General features: G+C 48.9%; 1 protein-coding gene across 4 annotated transcripts in view; it reads left to right on the forward strand.

Annotated features, from left to right (window-relative positions):
• PDCD11 (programmed cell death 11) overlaps positions 1-19,166 on the forward strand; it is a 640,465-nt gene that overhangs the window by 348,742 nt on the left and 272,557 nt on the right. For all 4 annotated transcript variants that reach the window (XM_086922722.1, XM_086922723.1, XM_086922724.1 and 1 more), the window contains exon 21: positions 18,234-18,296. In XM_086922722.1, coding sequence (XP_086778848.1) covers positions 18,234-18,296 — 63 coding nt within the window. The remainder of the gene's footprint in view (positions 1-18,233; positions 18,297-19,166) is intronic.

A 19,166-nucleotide genomic window follows, 5' to 3' on the forward strand; every position in this document is an offset into this window, starting at 1 on the left:
CCCCAGGTTGCGTGCGTGGTCGGTGGGTTCTGGGGATGTTCCTAGCGATGTTGGCCACCAGGAGTTGTCCCAGGCTGAGGGGGTTGAGCCGAGGATGAGGACCTCCGTCTTGTCTAAATTCAGCTTCAGCCTGCTGTCCTTCATCCATTCGGCGACGGCCTTCATTCCTCTGTGGAGGTTGGCTTTGGCGGTGTGGGGGACTTCAGTGAGGGAGATGATCAGCTGGGTGTCGTCGGCGTAGTAGATGATGTTGAGGCTATGTTGTTGTGCGACGTGGGCGAGTGGTGCTATGTAGATATTGAACAGCGTCGGGCTGAGGGATGATCCCTGGGAAAAGCCGCAGATGATCTCGGTGGCCTTGGAGCGGAAGGGTGGGAGGTGGACGCTCTGGGTTCTGCCAGAGAGGAAGGATGTGGTCCAAGCCAGGGCCTTCTCTCGGATTCCGGTGTCGTGGAGGCGTGCTGTTAGGGTGCGGTGGCAGACCGTGTCGAAGGCTGCTGATAGGTCCAGAAGGATGAGGGTGGCTGTTTCTCCTTTGTCCACAAGGATCCTGATGTCGGTGGCGGTGATGAGGGCGGTCTCGGTGCTGTGGTTGCTGCGGAAGCCGGACTGGGATGGGTCCAGGATATTGTTGTCTTCGAGGTAGCGGGTCAGCTGCCTGTTAACGATCTTCTCCGTGACTTTCGCCGGGAAAGGGAGCAGGGAGATGGGCCGGAAGTTCTTGAGGTCCTTGGGGTCCGCCTTGGGTTTCTTCAGTAGGGCGTTGATTTCTGCGTGCTTCCAGCTCTCTGGAAAGGTTGCCGTCTCGAAAGAGATGTTGATAGTTTTCCGGAGATGGGGTGCGATGGTGGTGATGACTTTGTTGAAAACGTGGTGAGGGCATGGGTCAGATGGGGACCCGAAGTGGATGAAGTTCATGGTCTTGATGGTGTCTTCGTCGCTGACGTTGGACCAGGTGGTCAGGCGGCTGGTGCGCGTGGTGGTTGCAGTGGTGGTGGTCTTGGCGGTGGAGGTGGGGGTGGTGGTGTTGAGGCTGTCATGGATGTCGTTGATCTGGCGGTGAAAGAAGGTGGCCAGTGAGTCGCACAGGTCTTGTGATGGTGGAATGTCGTTGGTGTTGGAGCTGGGGTTGGAGAGTTCTTTCACGATGTTGAAGAGCTCTTTGCTGTTGTGTGCGTTGTTGTCTAGGCGGTCCTTGAAGGCGGTCCTGATGAGTTGGTGGTGTCTGCATGTGGTGTTCTTGTGGGCTGTGTGGCTGGCTGGTGTTTTCGTCGTGGAGCCAGCTCTTCTCCAGCTTCCGACAGGTGCGCTTGGTGGTCCGAAGGTCTTCGGTGAATCAGGCGGCTTTCTTGTTGGTGTGATTGGTGGCGAAGGTCTTGAGTGGGGCGAGGGTGTTGGCGCAGTCGTTGATCCACTGTTTGAGGTTGATGGTGGCGGTGTCTGGGTCGGTGGGTTCGGCGGGTGGTTCCAGGGCGAGGGCGGTGGTCAGTTGGTCCTTGGTGACCTTGCCCCAGCATCGGCGTGGTATCTGTTGGGTGCGGTGACCAACTTTTCATGATATTGGAACCAATGATTCTGACCAAGCAGCATCATTGCCACGTAGATAACAATGTATTAACTATTGCTACAAACTACATGGAGACTGTAGGAAAGTGAAGGCAGGGAGACTGAATAACGGATAGACTACCCCAGGGGAACTTGTCTGCCATATAGGTCTTTGGCGCTGTAACACTTTTGACTTTAATAAAGAGTTGGACTCCTGAGATTTGGACTACTACTGGGGCTTAAACTGAATGTCGCCTGTAATGAATGGGGAAGAACCACTACAGATAGCGAGAGGGTAGTGGGACTCAGGAATGCACCTATACAACTCTAGAGCGCTACCTCCGAGGACTATGTGAATGGTTTATACATTTCGTATTTTACTTTGTTGGTATATAAATGCTCCCCTTTTCATAAAAGCTAGTATTTGACAAGACAATAATTTATTGCTGTTGCAAAATGTATTTTGAGTTGTTACCTCCCGGTGTCTACCTTCCTATCCCCTTCTCACTCCTCCCCCAAGAAGCCCTGGCCTGCTCGACACAGTCTACCACTTAGTCAAGTGCTGGATGGGTACTTGGCCCAGTTGCTCAGGATCCATAGTAGGTTGGGCCCTGGGACATCAGGTGTAAAAGGGCTCAACCACCACGGTTACGCTAGTTGCTCCCACTTGCCCCATGGTCCTCTAGACGGGGTTCTGACAAGTTGTATTTGCATCTGATACATCCCAGCTAAGGCCATGAGCAAATGTATGTGTAGCTATAAGAAGATTTTTGTTATAGCAGGATTATATTTATTTGAGGAGGTCCATATTCCATTCTCTCACAGGCTGAAGTAATAACTCACTTTTGCAGGGCACATTTTGCACTTATATCTCAATTTAACAGTAGGGATGTGCCCCTTTTTGGCATGGCCAACCAAACTTATTGCCTCGTATTTTGGCAAAAATGCTCTGGTTTCCTACTGTCCAGGTCCACAGGACTAGATTTCTTTCACTAAAACTGTCCCCCAATTGGCAATATCTTTAGCACCCCTCTTAGACCCCGGTAAATGGTACCCCTGGTACTTAAGGGCAAGGAAGCTAAAGAGTGCCCCTAAGGGCTGTAGCTTGGCTTGTGCCACCATAAGTGACCACTCAGCACCAACATGCCACATGCCATTGATGGCTGCGAGCCAAGGTGCAGAGAAAAGTGAAGACATGAAATGGCACAACTCCTGTGTAACATGCCTGCAGACACTGAATGCACCATATGTAAGTCACCCTTACATCAGGACTTACACCCTAAGGTAGGGTGCACTATACTACATGGGTGGATATAGCAAAATAAACAAATATGCCCCTGTGATGTCCAGGTCGATTCTTAGACGTTAAAAGTGAACAGGGTAGCCATTTTAACCGTATGCGTGCGGGCGGAATTCCGCTCGTACGCTGAGTTTTTTAAAACCGCATGTTACGTGACGAGCTGGGCTCGTCATCAGCGTGCGAGCGGGCTACGCCATGACGAGCCCAGCTCGTCATCAGCGTAGAAGGGGTTAAGAACATGTGCTGGACACTGGGGTTCCAGAGTTCCCCAGCTACATGATGGCTTCACTGCAACTAGAGATGTTTGGTATCAAACACCTCATATTAATACACCCACACTGATTCCAGTGTTGGAGTTATTAATACTTGCACCCAGAGGGTACCTTAGAGGTGCCCCATGAAACCCTACTGGCTACTATTGTACTGGCTGACTGGTGTAGACCAGCCTGACAACACAGACCGGTTTCTGACCCCCTGTACGTGAGAGCCGATATTCTCTGAGGGCAGAAACAATGACTGCTCCGGCCGGAGGTGTTGTCACCTCCTCCAAGCAGGATGGCTAAGTGATCAGCATATCAAGGTAGGAGTCTTTAAAGGCTTCTGCCACCTTTGATATGCAACCCAAGGCTTCTAGGTGGCCCCTCCTTTTTTCCACCAGCGTAGCACGCACAGCTACCAGCTCGATCAGAACTTCTGCACCCGGATGCCCCAGGAAAGGTAATTAGTAACTGCTGGTGGTTCTTTGGACCTTGGCCACCTACGACCCTTTGTCCCAAAAGAGACCCCCAGAAATCAACCATAAATAACTGTGCTACATATGCCTTTTCTCTCATAGAGGAGCATTGCTATGTAAATACGCATTAAAGTGAAATATTTACTTACCTGTAAAAATTCATGTTTAAAAAAAAACACTTGCTTATTAACAAAGTTATTGGTATCAAAATGTATGTAAAAGTCTGACTTGTTTTTAGGTCTCGCCCTGGCGAGACTATAGTCGTCGGCTCAGCCGACAACGAGTGGAGACAAGAGATGGCCACGCGCAGCATTGAGACAGCATGGCAGAGTCAGATTACGACGCGCGCCTTGGGATTTGGTTGTGCGCGTGAGCTTCTACCGTAGACAGCTTACGACGCGCGCCTTGTAAGTTTCGGTTTCGTTTTCACTCGTGCGTGTGCGGCGAGGTGCCTCCGGGGGAGGAGGAGGCCTGTGGAGAGGAGGAAGGAGCGGCGGAGATCCCCTCCTCGGAGACCCGGTGTCAATAGGAACAGGGCAGCGGTGAGTTGGGGCCGAGCGTCGGCGCCTGCGGAGGAACCACAACGAGCAGCAACGGAGGCGGCGGAAGCGCTGGAGGAAGGGGTAATGCTTGTTATTTCTGTGAGTGGTTGTGTAGGCAGGGCCCAGTGCACTTCTTTGCCCATGGAACAATAATGCTGTTAAGACGGCTCTAACTGCATATGAGGTTTATCTGTGGGACCGGTGCTGTATCGTGATGATCTGCATCGGCTCAGCACGGAGCCGACTCCTGTGCGTTTTGCGACTGAGGCGTCCAAAGTTCAAACACAAGGCTCAGAACTTCTCAAAGTTAACACATGAACTAGAGACGTCGGAAACAAAGACAGGCAATCTACGCTTACTGTTTCTGACTGGTTATGCCTAAAGTTCATTCATTAACACGAAGAAATTCTGAGGCATCTGTAAACTTTAGTAAACGCATGTTGCAAAAAACACAGGTGCTCGGGTTTGCGCTGAGCCAGACCCTGATGGTGATATGGCCTCTGGAGTCATATCATGAATGTGCTTTTGTTATAAAAACATGTTTATTTTTTTAAGAAGCAGGTCTTTGATATCCTATTTAACATTCTAGAAACTCATTTAGGTATGCGAATATTTCAGAATAACTTGTTCTAAATTAGTCTCCGATTTATTCGTGGGTGTGTGTCATTTATTGCCTCTGTGAGTACAGCAAATGCTTTACCACTATCCTCTGATAAGCCCGAATTACTCACCCACACTACCACAAAAGAGGGCATTTAGTGTTTTCATCTTTGCCTTTGTAAACCAATAAGAACTCCCTGGACTGTTTACACAGTGAACCTCGTTTTGGTCCTGTATATAAAGAGCCAGCTTCCTACAAAGACCAATTTCCATCCTTTGTCCAGGCACACTCCATCAGTGCTAAGGTGGTATCTGTGGCATTACCTCCTCGTCCCTCTTCCTGTTCCATTCCTTACACATGAAGAGTTTGCCTACTCCACAGAACCTATCACCTTGCTGAGGTCAAAATTCTTCACCCCAATATGGCACAGATTACCCAGAATGCATAAAGGGGGAAGCGCATCAGCAAGGCAGCCTGTTCTTTTCATTCTGTGCTGCAGAACTATGCCTTTCGGGGTCAGAGGTAAGTTTTGTCGCTGCATTATTTGCTTAAACTATTTGTTCAAGGCATTTATGCTGTAGATATACATGCTTTGCATACTCCTGCCATCTAGTGTTGGGTCTGGATGTTTGCAAGTTGTTTATCTTCGAAGAAATCTTTCCTAGTCACAAGGTAAGGTGACTCTTCCTTTTGGTGATAGTGCGCATGGGCATCGACTCCACTGTCAGATTTTTGTTTCCGCCATCTGGTTCGGACGTGTATTGCTGCGCTCCGGTTTAAAACCATCCTCGGGTTCCCCTCGGTAGGCAATCCACTCTACCCTTGAATGACACGGAGGACCCTGATTAGGAAAGGAGGCAGGGTGTTTTTGTGGATGAAGCTGAGCTCTCTAACCCCATCTCTCACGCCAGTGGAATAGGAGTTGGAGGAAGATTATTTTTTTACGCAGTATCAGTGCCCTAACCTTAACTCTTTACCCTTGCACAGTATGCAAAATACTTTCACATGAGTGGATGGAGATTGAAAAGTCTGCATTACCTCTTTTTTTGAGCAATCGGTGTGCTTTGGAGTGGTTTTCAGAAAAATTACTGCAGTCCATCAAGTTAGATAACCTGAGGGCTGGGTTTTCTTTCAGAGGACGCCCTTCCTTCTGACCCTGTGGCTTAGAAGGTGAAAGGGCCGGTGAAGAAATTGTACGCCGCCTCCAATTTCTCCATCAAGGCAACAGCCTGTAAGAATTATATGGTCCAGTCCCTTTTGAAGGATTTTCAAACTCCGGCACAGCGATGAGTGACGGAGGGGCTACTACCTCTGTTCTGGCTTTGATGGAACTTCTGGTCTGCTACTTGTCCGACATATCCTCTGATAATTTGTGTGCAGTGGCAGCAGCATCAGGGCCTTTTATTGGTCTCGTCGCCATATCTGGATGTAGGCATGGAAGACAGACACTACACAGAAGTCTGTCCTCTTGAATTTGCCTTTTGAGGGTTCAAAGGTGTTTGGTCCATAACTTGAGGAGATGTTGAAGCAGTTGGCTGAAAATTAGGAAGCTGGGTGCTCCTGTTCGCCCTCTGTCCAAGGGGAGAGGTGTTGGATATCTCCGTGCCTTTGTCTATTCTCAGGCTAGAGGCACTAAGCCAGCCCTTTCGAAGCAGGGGTCGTGGAGTAGAATAAATCCCAGTCTCAGTCAACTGCTGTCTCAACCAACTCTTCTCCAAAGTAGTGATTATCCATCCCTTGTGTTAGAGTTCGACTTAGCTTCTTTTGTCACCACTGGCAGGGAATAACGTTTGCTTGAGCAGTTCAGACAATAAGCAGCTTGAATTTATTTCTCGCCTAGCTCTGGTTTTCAAGCAGTCTTCTCTGTCCTTTAATCCTGTGAAGCAAGCAGTAATGCATAAAGATGTTCGGCTTCTTATGGAGAAGGCAGCAATAATTGAGGTCCCACCCCAGGAGAAGAGACTAGGATATTACTCCATCCTCAGGCGAATTTTGTCCAGTCTTGGATCTCAAAGGTGTGAATATGCACATATCATATCATCACTTCAAGATGGTGACTTTACTGTCAATCATCCAGTTGGCTCATCAGGCAAACTACCTCGCATCCCTAGACCTGATGGACGTGCACCTGCATGTTCTCATCCATCTGGGGAATCAGAAATGTTTGCGCTTCGCGGTGGGCACGATGCACTACCAATTCCAGTTAACTTCCTTTCGACCTTTCATCGGCGATAGGGTTTTTACAAAACTCTTGTCCCCCTGGCAGATATTCTTTATTCTCATGGTTTTCAAGTGTACCTTTACCCTTACCTAGATGATTGGCTAATTGTATCTTCTTCCTTTTCCAAGGCAACGGAGTAGGCGCTACAGGTCTACAGACTTCTGGATACCTTTACAGAAAGTCCTCCTTGCATCCCTCTTTTTTTTTTTTTTAAACCTTTATTGTTCAGTTCTGTAAAACATAGTGTCAAGCCTACAACCCAGGGGCCGGCAGACATAGTCACAGCCGCATCAAAGCAACACAGCCCTTCAGCCGACAACCCTGGGGTCCGGCGGCGTAGTTGAGTAATGTGCATACAGAATTATCAGTTCCAACAAGGATGTACCAACGACTTGGTTTTTTAGTTTTTTAAACTGGAACAAAGAAAGCAGAGTCAGAAATCAGTCGCGAGCACTGCATTACACATCGAGTCACACACACAAACCAATCAATGTCACTTGTTTATGGGACAGGTCCTCCCACATGGCCACCTCGGGACATGGCCAATTCCTCCGTAGGAGAGTCACATAGTTCCCCCCGATAAGCATTCCAGTGCCCCCATTTCTTGTCCCACATCTTGGGGCATCCTCGAATCTTGTACACTGTCTTTTCAGCGATCATGCAGCGATCAATTTCAGCCATCCAGCTTACCACCAATAATCTGTCCGGCGAACCCCACTTCATTGCTATAGAGCGCTTAATCAGCAGGAAGCCTAACGCCGCCGATTGCAGCTCAGGGTTAGTTAGGTCATTGGCTCCCCAGATGTTAAGGACACATTCCTTGGGTGTTGGCAAGAGCGGTTTACCTAGGGAGCTACTCATGTTTCGGATTGCTCCATTCCAAAACTGTTGCACCACTGGACAATCTCATAAAATATGGTAGAAGGTACCCGGGAGGCCACAGCCCCGCAGACACAGGGAATCAGGGCATCGCCCAATTATGGCCACGGTAAGGGCAGACATATACGCTCTGTGTAACACCTTCAATTGAATCAATCTAAATCTATGGCAAATAGCCGATTCCCTCAGGGACATTAATGCCGAGCGCCAATCCTCCTCGTCTAAGGAGCCCAAGTCAGCCTCCCATTTGGAGCGCAGTGATTGAAAGGGATTAGGGAGATTATTGCATAGTTTACGATAGGTGAGGGAGATGGCCTTCTCAGGGAGGGGTTCCAATAGTAACCTATCCTCCAGGGGAGAAGCCACAGGAAGGCTGGCAAGATCCGGGACAGCCGCCAGAATAGCATGTTGAATTTGCAGATATCGGAACAATTCGGTGGGTGCAAGGGCGTATTTAGCTTGTAGGTCATTAAAGGTCAACAGTTTACCCTTATGAACAAGGTCTCCCAACTTCGAAATCCCAAGCATGTCCCACTTATCGAAACCCCGACAGAAGCATAGGGAGCCCAGACTCTGCGCAGACCACAGAGGCGTTGCTTTAGTGAGTCTGTTTGCCCATCCCAAACTCTTAGTAGCCTTGTGCCAAATAGCCACCATGTGTGCCATCGGCCCGACATATCTAGTTCTAGAGGGCTCACTATAAAGAGCCCCCAAGTAACCCTCACGACCAGTCTGACATCTGTCCAGGAGGAAGGCCGGGTTCAAGGGCGAGCCGTGTAACCACTGGTTCACAGCCACTAGCTGAGAGGCCCAGTAGTATAGACAGAGGTTAGGAAGGGCGATGCCCCCGTCATACCACCCCTGAAAGAGTTTGTAGAGGGCAATCCTAGTGGCTCCCCCATCCCATAGCAAAAGACGAAGCTCGCTCTCAACTGTTCGAAAATAGGAATCTGGAACCAAGAAAGGGCAGTTTTGCAGGACGTATAGGAAGCGCAGGAGTGCCAACATCTTAAACAGCGCAGCTCTACGCGGAAGCGATAGTGGGAGGGAGCGCCAGTGGACGACGTCACTTCGAAGCCTGCGCAGGGGGCCCAACAAATTGCGGTCATAAAACACCCTGGAATCTGGCGTAACAAAGATGCCTAGATACATGAAGCCCTCCGTGGCCTCTGTGATGGCAAACCCTCTAGGCAGTCGGGGTGGGGGGCCGTGTAACATATAAAGCACATATTTAGTCCTATTTATGGAATATCCTGAGTACTTCCCAAAATTGGTAAGCACATGAAACAGGCTGGTAATAGAGGACCGAGGGGATGACACGTATATTAATATGTCGTCCCCATATAGGGAAATTTTATCCGTGACATCTTCAGTCCATTGTAGGCCTCCGATAGAGGCGTCTGTGCGGATCCAATGGGCTAGGGGTTCTAGGGTAAGGGCAAACAATAATGGGGATAGGGGGCAGCCCTGTCTGTTGCCCCGATGAAGCTGAAACGTCCTGGGTGTGTGTGTATTAATTCGAACTTGACTCCAGAGGTCCGTGGAAAGAAGTCGCACCCAGCTAATGAACTGGGGCCTAAAGCCAAAGCGGCGGAGGACCTCGAACAGATATAATGCCAGAAACCAGTCCCCGGAAGCTTGTTTCCTTTCCAGTAAAAGAATTGGCTTGGTAGTTTGGTCTGCCCTGTTCCCATGATGCACTGGGCCAGGGACAGACTAATTTGCATGTTGCCAGGTTCTGAGCTGGGATGGTGCAGTGAGCTAAAAAACGGTGATGGATCAAGCCCTGATCTGTTGACTGGGTAGGAGTGTTCTGCTTAATTCAGAGACTCTGTCCATCACCACCCCCTTTTCTGACTCGAACAGATATGGCCATTCGATAGAATCAAATGCCATTGTGGCATCGAGGGACAAAATGGCTGCATCTTGTTGCAGAATGGGTCGACGGCTCATTACATTGTACACCCTGCGGAAATTTAAGGCGGTATTGCGACCCGGATGAAAACCGGATTGATCATCATCAATCAGGGAGGGGAGCACTAGGAGGAGGCGAAGTTTAGCCAAAACCTTTGCCTCCGCACTGATCAAGGAGATAGGCCTGTAGGAGCCGCAGTCATTGGGTGGTTTAGTGGGTTTGAGGATGACCACTATAGAGGCCAGCCGTTGGGCGAGCGGAAGGACTCCGATCTCTTGACTTTCAATAAACATATTTCGAAGATGAGGGATAGCGTCTGGGACCATGCCCTTCAGAAATTTGATAGGGAACCCGTCCGGGCCCATAGCCTTACCGGAGTTAACAGCAAACAGTGCTGCAGTTAATACCCCCGCCGTGATGTCGGCGTCCAGGGCCAGCCTATCCTCGTCTGACACAGTTGGGAGACGCATCTCGTCCAGGAGTTGCCTGGACTCATCAGTCGTGTAGCCCTCTCCAGCCGTATAGATCCGCTCTAGATGGTCAGCAAAGGCCTCTGCGATGTCCTGAGGGTCCGTCACCGTGGAGCCATCAGGCTTAACTATGGGCGATACCCATCTAGACCCCTGATCCCGACGCTCCAGCCAGGCAAGCATCTTACCTGCGCTGTCACCAAATTTGTAGACCCGGTGGCGCGTGTGGAGCAGCCTCGCCTGCGCCCTTTCCTGGGACTGGGCCCTATAGACTAGTTGTTGGGTACGGAGCCTGGCAGCAGTAGCATCTGACGGGGCGATGTTATGGGACGTCTCGAGGTTGATGAGTTCCGATTCAGCATGAAGGATCTGTTCATTATGCTTCCTCAGGTAACCCTTCTTTAGAGCCAGTGCCTCTCCCTTCATCACCCCCAAGTATGCCTCCCAGAGTGTGATCGTAGAGTTCACAGACCCAGTATTTTCAGCGAAGTAGAGTTCAGTACGTTTCTGCATTGCTTCCCTAATGTCGGGGATTTGCATTAGCCAGGGGTTGATGACAATGGGGCTCCGTGTAAATTGGCGATTATAGGTGAGGTCCACACTAATTGGTGAGTGGTCGGAGATGCCGCGGGGGAGGCCTCTCGAGTAGACGAAGCACCCGACGTCCGCAGTGGGGCAAAATAAATGGTCGATCCTAGACATACTATTATGTGCATTGGAATAATAAGTGAAGTACGGCACGTCTGGATGATGAAGGCGCCATATATCTGTGGGCGAAGTCCGCCAAGTCTGAACTGTGTCGATGGGAACTACGTTTAGGTTTACGATCAATGTCGTCACACATCGTCACATTAAAGTCCCCGCCGATCAGGAGAGTACCCGGGGAAAGGCCTAACAATTGAGCGCCTAGCTCCTTAAGGGAGTCTCGGTTCAACGTCAGCGGAAGATATGCTGAGATAATATTTAGGGGGCGCCCTTCCCAGGCGGCTTCGGCTAGCGCAAATCGGCCCAGTGGGTCCGCCCAAGTCCGAGTGTGAGTAAGTGCAAGAGTCTTGCAGATCAGAATCCCAGTGCCGCGGGATCCCGAGGAGAACCCTGCGTGGACTAATAGTTTGTATCCCCCGCGTTGGAGTGCCTGCAGGTGTTACCCACTAAATGTGTTTCCTGGAGCAAGACAATGTCAGGGGAGTGGCGCCGAAGAAATTGGAGGACTACACTTCTTTTTATTTTATGACCCAGCCCATTGACATTCCAGGATAGGATATTAAGGGTCTTACAGAGAGTCTGTCATAGAAGCGGAAGTGATGGAACCGATATGAGGAAGGGCTGGAGGGGAGCCGCTCGTTGCGGCGGAACCCCGGAACCCATCGTAGTATAGGAGAGGACGGATCTCTGGCCCCGGGGGGGCCGGAGGCCAACCGAGGTGGCCAATCTGTCAGAAAGGAACCACGTGTGAGCAGAAAATCACGACCAGAGAGGACTCCACTGAGAACAAAAGGAAACAGCAAGACGGTAATAAAACAACCCCATAATTCTTCACCCCCTCCCCAATCCCCCCTCCCTGCTTCCCTGCCCGCGGACTTGGAACTATCCACACCCCAACTAGGCAGAGTGCCTGTCGCTCTCCCCATTAGAATCGGGGTACTTGGTTGGCTGGTAGAGCCACTCGCCCGATATTAGAAGCAATACAAATAATATACATGTGTAAGACTACAGATAGACCCCGTTTAACATTCACAAATTAGAAAAGTTACTTGTTAGGCAGCCGGTGCAGCCCGATCGGGGCCGAATAGGGCAAAGTTCAAGAGCAGGTGTACAAGGAAATACAGAGGGTCGCCACCCCCGGCAGTAATAATAAACCAGTCAACATCTATATAAGTGGCCCCTGTGGGCTCGGGGATCATCCCCATACATCATCAGTAGTTCCGGTAAATAAGTCTTGGCTCCCTGGCATATGGTCTTCTCTCGGAGGGTCCTCCTGACTTCCAGCGTCTCGCGGAGACCTCCCCGCTCGGCGCCAGCCCTCTAGCCAGTCCCACACTTCCTCCGGCGATAGGAAGAACCAAGCTCTGCCATCCATCTCTAGGCGGAGCTTAGCAGGAAAAAGCATGGAGTATTTAATGCCTTGAGTTCGTAGGGCATTCTTGACCTCTAGGAAGCTGCGTCTTCTCGCCTGCACCTTCATGGTGAAATCCGGGAATATCGAGATGCAAGCGTTTTCAAGAAGTAAAGGCGGTCCAGATCGGGCGGCCTGTAGGATAGTGTCTCGATCTCTAAAGTTGAAGACCCTCGCAATGATGGGGCGAGGTGGGCCCCCCGGTTTCGGTCTTCCCCCCCGGAACCCTGTGTGCCCGTTCGATGGAAAAATAGCTCGAGAGTTGTTTGGGTCGGAGATGTTTCGTGACCAAATCGTCAACGAACAGGTCCGCTGATGGCTCCTCCATTTTCTCCGGAACTCCCAAAATGCGGACATTGTTTCGACGCGCCCTCCCTTCATAGTCGTCTAGCAATTCAGACATTTGTTTCTGTTGTTTCTGGAGCTGGGCAACTTGCTGTTGAAGCGTGGAGGTGTCGTCAATGAGGGCCGCCGTTTTTACCTCTACATCCTTGACCTTAGTGTCCATTTTGCGCAGGTCAGCTCGCAAGAGAGTCACCTCAATGTTAACAGAGTCAATTCGGGTTTCCAGGGAGGAGCGGACTCCAGCAATCGCCTCCATGACGTCTTCCAGTGTGAGCGATTTCGCTCCTTGCGACGGGGACGCAGTTTTTGATGGATTGCGGCTCAGAGAAAGGGCTTTTTGCCAGCAATGCACTCACCGTTGTACTGACAGGCCCGGCGCCGCTGCAGGTAAAGGAGTCACTTCTGGGTTCCCACTGGGTCTGCGCCACGACTGCAGCAGTACACGGTCGGGTCTGTGCTGGGAAGTCCGGTGTTCAGTGCTCAAATTAAGCAAATAGGCAGGTGTCAAAATGTAGTCTTGCAGAGGTCGTACATGAAAAATTTGCAGCTCTTCACGGGTTCGGGACCCCCTCACCGGATCTCCAGCGGTAGTAGTCCCAAAAGCCTGAGTGTCGCGGAAAACAATTCTCGGCCGGTCTGCGATGTACCTTAATAGGCCCACGGTCCACTCACAGGCTCCAATACATCATGGGGGGGGGGGGGTGCATTGCTGGCAAAAAGCCCTTTCTCTGAGCCGCAATCCATCAAAAACTGCGTCCCCGTACTTCGGTCGGAGCTCGAGCCCAGGCGCCATTTTGCGAGCTCTGGGGGGACCCTCTGTAACAGCAGCTTTATCCCCGGCACAGCTTTTTCGATCGGCTCAGCACCGCGACCAGTCGTGCTACGGAGGTCAAAGATTGGGGGCTCCCAGTTTCAGGGGAGTCCCCCAGCTTAAAGCGGATCTTTGTCATGGATATTCGTACGAGGGCCAGGAGTCGCTTTAACAAGCGACCATTCCCACTGGCTGCTAGCCACGCCCCGCATCCCTCTTTTGCTCTAAAATTAATCAGGCCGCCTTCAGGATTGATCTGGGGATGGTGTTCCTGTCTCCTGAAAGACAATTGTCTCTGTTCCAACATCTCTCTTGGGTTCTTTACCAACCTCAGGTGTCTGCCTATCTGTGGAGTCAGGTGGAGAGGACCTCCACTCTGCAAGTGATCCCCTGGGCCCAGCTTCATTGTTATCTCCTCATGTATCACCTTCTTCGTCACTGTTATCCGGCTTTTCAGGAATACAAGGCGCTCATTCCTGTTACCCCAGAGATTCAGGAGTCTCTCCAATTGTGGTTGTCGCTCCACAATCCCTCCAGGGGTCTCAGTCTCAATCCTACTCCCTCGGTGGTCTTAATGACCAATGCTAGCTCCAAATGGGGGAGTGAAGGGGTGGGGGGGGGCAGATCTGGGAATTCCAAGGCCCAGGGCAGATATCCCACTTCGCGTCTCTTCAGTCAACGAACTGGAGGCATTTGATGGCGGTTTGGCATTGGCAGGCACTTCTTTGCTTCACTCCTCTCCATCGAAACCAGACTGTCTGTGTCCAGACAGACAACCAGGTCGTACGTGCATATGTCAACCAGCAAGGGGGGATGCGATGGGCTCTGTTTCTCCATTCCTAGAAGATTGGCCTGTGGGCTCAGAGGAATCTCCTCTCTCTAGGCAGTCTATCTTCGGGGAAGGAGAATGGGCCCGCAGATTCTTTGAGCAGGGCATTCCCCTTGTCTGTGAACTTATGTCTGTCATGCCTTTTATTTCAGCACAGTCTCTCTAGTTTCCACTGGCTGGATCTTTGTGCCTTGGAACAAACTTCCCTTCTCCCTCAGTTCGCACCCTGGTTTCTTACAGGTCAGCCTAGATGATAGATGCCTTCTCCAATCCGTGGCCCGGGGCTTCCGTTTGCCTTTCCCCCCGTTTCCGCAGAGTTCGCATGAAAATTCGGGTGGATCAGGCAGTGGTTCTTCTAGTCATCCTAGAAGGGCCTAGGAGATCTTTGGTTTCTACTTCTTCAGGGTTTGGCAGTGCATCCCAATTGGAGGTTTTCCATTCATCCATCTCCGCTGTGGGTTCCTCCCACAGCGGAGATGGGTGGTTTCCCGCCTCTCAACCCTCCCCCCCCCCCCCCCCCCCCCCCCCTCCCCCGATCATCCGTTCATACTTCAGGCATTGACAGTTCCTCCCTTAGAACCTCTTCTTTCAGTTGACCTTAAGTTTCTTTCCACTAAGGTTTTGTTTTTGGCTGTGGTTTCTTCTGGGCACAGGGTTGGTGAAACTGGGGCTTTGCTAAATTATTTCCTTTTTTCCTTTCAGGTTTCTGTCCTGACAAGATGAATTTCTGCCCTACTCTATTTTTTCTGCCCAAGGTTTTGTCTGATTTCTGCTGTCAGGAAGAAATTGTCCTGACGGTTTTATGTCCTAACCCTTCCTCACTGGAGGAGGAGATTCTCCATTCTCCGGATGTGTAGAGGGCCCTTCGCATCCACCTAAACAGTACCAGTTCTTTTCAGCAGGTGGGTTCATTGTTTGTTACCTATGGTGTCTCTGGGAAGGGTCTATATCCTTTCTCATGCACTGTGACTCGTAGGTCAAGTATGCTATTCTTTTGTCATACGAGGCTTCTCACCTTTCTCTTCCATCCTCAGTCCAGGGTCGGTCAACTCTGGGCAGTGTTTAAGGGGCGTCCCTCCGTGACATTTGTAATGCTGCTACATGGGCTTCTCCCAACACACCTGTTTCCCATTACCATCTTAAGTTGGGATGGCTACATCATCAGACTTTGCTGCTCTTTTTTTATCAGTTGTACTCAATATGTGATCTATGCTGTAGTTTTGAATTAAACACATCAAGTGTGTTGCATCAATTTTGGTTTCAGTGTGGCTCAATCACCATGTGCTTGGGTTTGGGCTCATGTAAGGAATGGAACGGGAAAATGGACAAGGAGGTAATGATTGCTTACTTAATGGTAATCTTCAATACTCTGAGTCCTGTTATTTCTGTTCCATCCCTTATCCTGTCCCTCCCTCCGAATATTCTGTTGTTTCTGGTGATTGTTTTTCTTTTGAGTTTCTTTGGTATTCTCAGGCTGTCTTGCTGATGTGCTTCCCCCTTTATGGATGCTGAGTAATCAGCGCCATATTGGGGTATGAATTTTGACTTCAACTACGTTCTGTGGAGCAGGCAAATTGCTCATGTGTAAAGAATGGAATGAGAAGACCAGGACTCGAAGTAATGAAGATTACTGTTAAGTAACCAGGCATTCACCAGTCATGTTAATATTAGAGCGATGTTGAGTGGGTCTGTGATTTATGCTTGTAATAATTCTACTGACATTATATTCTCAAGGCTTCCTCCCGGAGCAGCACAGAATTTGGCCAAGAAGGTTCTCTAAATATGTCTTTGAAGATCTATGCTGCCCCTTGATGCCTTCCTCATCTCAATTTCTTGTTCTCACCTGCTCTTTAATCCACCATATGTTGAGAATGCAAAAAACTTGAAGGATGTAAGAAAAGCATTAACGGTACCTTTTATAGTGACTATGTTTGTGTATGTCCATATCTCTTCCCATTATCAGTTCTCTCATGTCAACACTTGGTCATTGTCCAGAAAATACCCCATGTTGGCTCCTTTGTTCAAGAAGAGAACTAACATGAACAGTGAAGGGTAAATGACATGTATGACACAAAGTCCTAAAAGTAATTGCCAGTCTCATCAGTACGTGTCACAATATCCACAAGTTATAAGTGGTAAAATGTCTACAAACTAAGAGTATCCGGGGCTACGTAATGGTAACTTCATCTTGTTCAGAAGGTCTAGTCCCATGCTATGAATAAACAAGCTAATTAACTTATGTAACGTTCTCTCTGAGGGATATGAACACTTAGCAGATTTCATTACTGTATGTTATTGCTATGTTGGATCTAGAAATGTTTCATAAGTTTCTCTTCAGCAGCACCAGGCGACACCGAGCAACATCGTTTGAGCTGGGAAATGAGAAGTGAGGTTGAGTACTTAGTCTGTGGCTCTACTGGAGCCCGCAATGTCCATTCCATCCTGTTTGTTTTAGCCCTGAAAAGGCTAAGAATGCAACTAGTAGAGGTAACAAAATATGGCATGTGAGAACATAATCCTCAAGAGGGAAGGAGGGATGGTGACCGAGAATCTGTGGGAGCACCATATCCATCAAAAAGAACCTTACCAGATAGATAACACGTTTTTCTGAAGAATATTTGCTGCCGCTCAGCCCTCTATAAAACCCTCCTAAAGCACCACAGAAAAAAAGAGGTCTGAGGAGACAAATGTTTCAGACTAAACCTATGGCAAACAGCATGCTAATTGTGACAAGGTTGCTGCTGTGAGCCCCAGCAAGTTGCCTGACAAATTATATAGGAATATCTCCAAGAGGAGGAGGATACTTTTCCACCTCGAGAGTGAGCAGATGACCCATCTGGAGAGAAGGCCTTTACCTGCAATTTTGTAACAGTGCTGCATATCCAAGGAAACCCATCTAGAAATGGTCTGCTTATTTACAGATTTAACCATTGATGGTACATCAGTGGAAATAAACAGATTATCATCAATAGAAGAGTCCGCATTCCTCTAAAATATCTATTTGAAAAATGCGGTATCGGTGGACCGTATCCGGTTACAGCACATCACTCGGCACTCCGTGCTTCAGTCCAGCGTGCCAACACTTTTGTACAATTAACGGCAGTACCCGTCCGTCGTTGTGAACTCTCACTGCATTGGTTTTACCTGTACGATACCGGCCCACAGTGGCTTTTCGCAACCCTTTGCCCCGATCAGGACCGGGTTGGAAATATCACCAGTCCATCAATACCGCATTTTTCAAATAGATTCAGTCCTGAAGAGTCACGGGTAACTACCCGTCTGAGGAAACACGTGTCGGCTGGCTTTTTCTTTGGATCGCCTCTTGAAGGAGGACCACAATCTTATATAAAACCAAAAGAATCAACTTTTGTTTGTCGATCTTGTTTCCTTACTCTTGCTATTTCATTACAAAGACTGTGATACTCACACATTACATGTTTTACAACAATTAACTTTATGTGTGCTCTGGACTCAGTGTTTACAAACTGCAATACCTTTAACCCATACGGCTGTGCCCACCCTGCCCTGAGTTCAGGACCAGCTGGGCATGGCATGCGAACATTATCATTAAAATAAATGTTTCCTACTGAAATAGAATTCTTCAATACACTACATCAAAGAAAGGAAATAACCCCATACTTCTCTCTGCCAAAAGGAACAAAGAAGTATTGTGAGCTGCTATTGGTAGGGGATATTGTTCAGCATACCAGGATGTTTTGTAGTTTTCTTCCTTGTCTCCTTTTCCTATAGTTCTAGGTAATGTATTCTCTGAATAAACGTTTTTGGTCACTTCTATCCGACAGTAGAAGTGGAGTTTAAAATATAATGATCTTTGTGGGTTCTGACAGACTTAGTTTTCTCATCTAACATAAAAGTCAAATTGTAACTTGGCTATTGAATAATGGCATTGTTTTCTCTATTGCTAGGTTTTTGCCAATATCCCATCCGTTCTTCAGTTGCTCTGTTCCTGAACTTAGTATTCGACCCAGGTATGATGTTTTTTTTTAAAAACCTTAATGTAATATGTGTGCACTTATGTTAACTGTAAGCCTACGAGGAAATGACGGGCAGCTTGTTATCTTCTTACTGGTTTAATTAAAAACTCATTAGGCATAATGTATGTAAGAGCCCCAAAGAACACACAAGATGAGTTGTTAAATTGTCTAAAGAAGAAAACAATCACCTACTTTGCCCCTAAGCAAGCACACATCCTAATAAATATCAAGCACATTACCCCCTCCCTGATGGGACTACACTGACAGCCCACAGTACCTTTAGAACAGCAACTTCATCTATCAAGCCATCACAACTGGCACACCTGCCTGTCTGGCTAATAACCTCCAAGCTCACCATATTCTGTGGCGTTCTGCACACCCGCAGCCAGAACAGCACCACACTGGAGATGAAGAGCAGGAAAATAAAAATAAATTTAAATTTATGCCCTCCGAATTTGAAACACTAAATCCCAGTATCCATCTGCATTGCCCCAACCCTACTTCAGTTTAGTAAAGAGCTGATTACACCATGATTAAGTTGCAATCCTCTTTCGATCTTAAAAACCAGCTACTTCTCTAATCATATGTTTTCTGTGTCTTTGCCTTGGACTTACTAAAACTCCCCACAGCCTATCTGCTAGATCTGAAAGAAACACGTTAGTGTTAGATTCCTTACCTTAGAATATCCCCAGGCGTCAGTCTGGATCCGGAAACTTTTGCGTAGCAGTACCCCTGCGCGTCGGTAGGCGTCGTCTGCAGGCGTCCCCTGCGGCTCCGCGTCCGTCGTTGGCGTCGTGCGCCGTGATGACGTCGCTGGAGTATATAGACGCCGCCTCCGCGCGCTGACGTCAGTTCTTCTTTTTT

Source organism: Lissotriton vulgaris, chromosome 5, assembly GCF_964263255.1.
Source record: "Lissotriton vulgaris chromosome 5, aLisVul1.2, whole genome shotgun sequence".
Lineage (NCBI taxonomy): Eukaryota > Metazoa > Chordata > Amphibia > Caudata > Salamandridae > Lissotriton > Lissotriton vulgaris.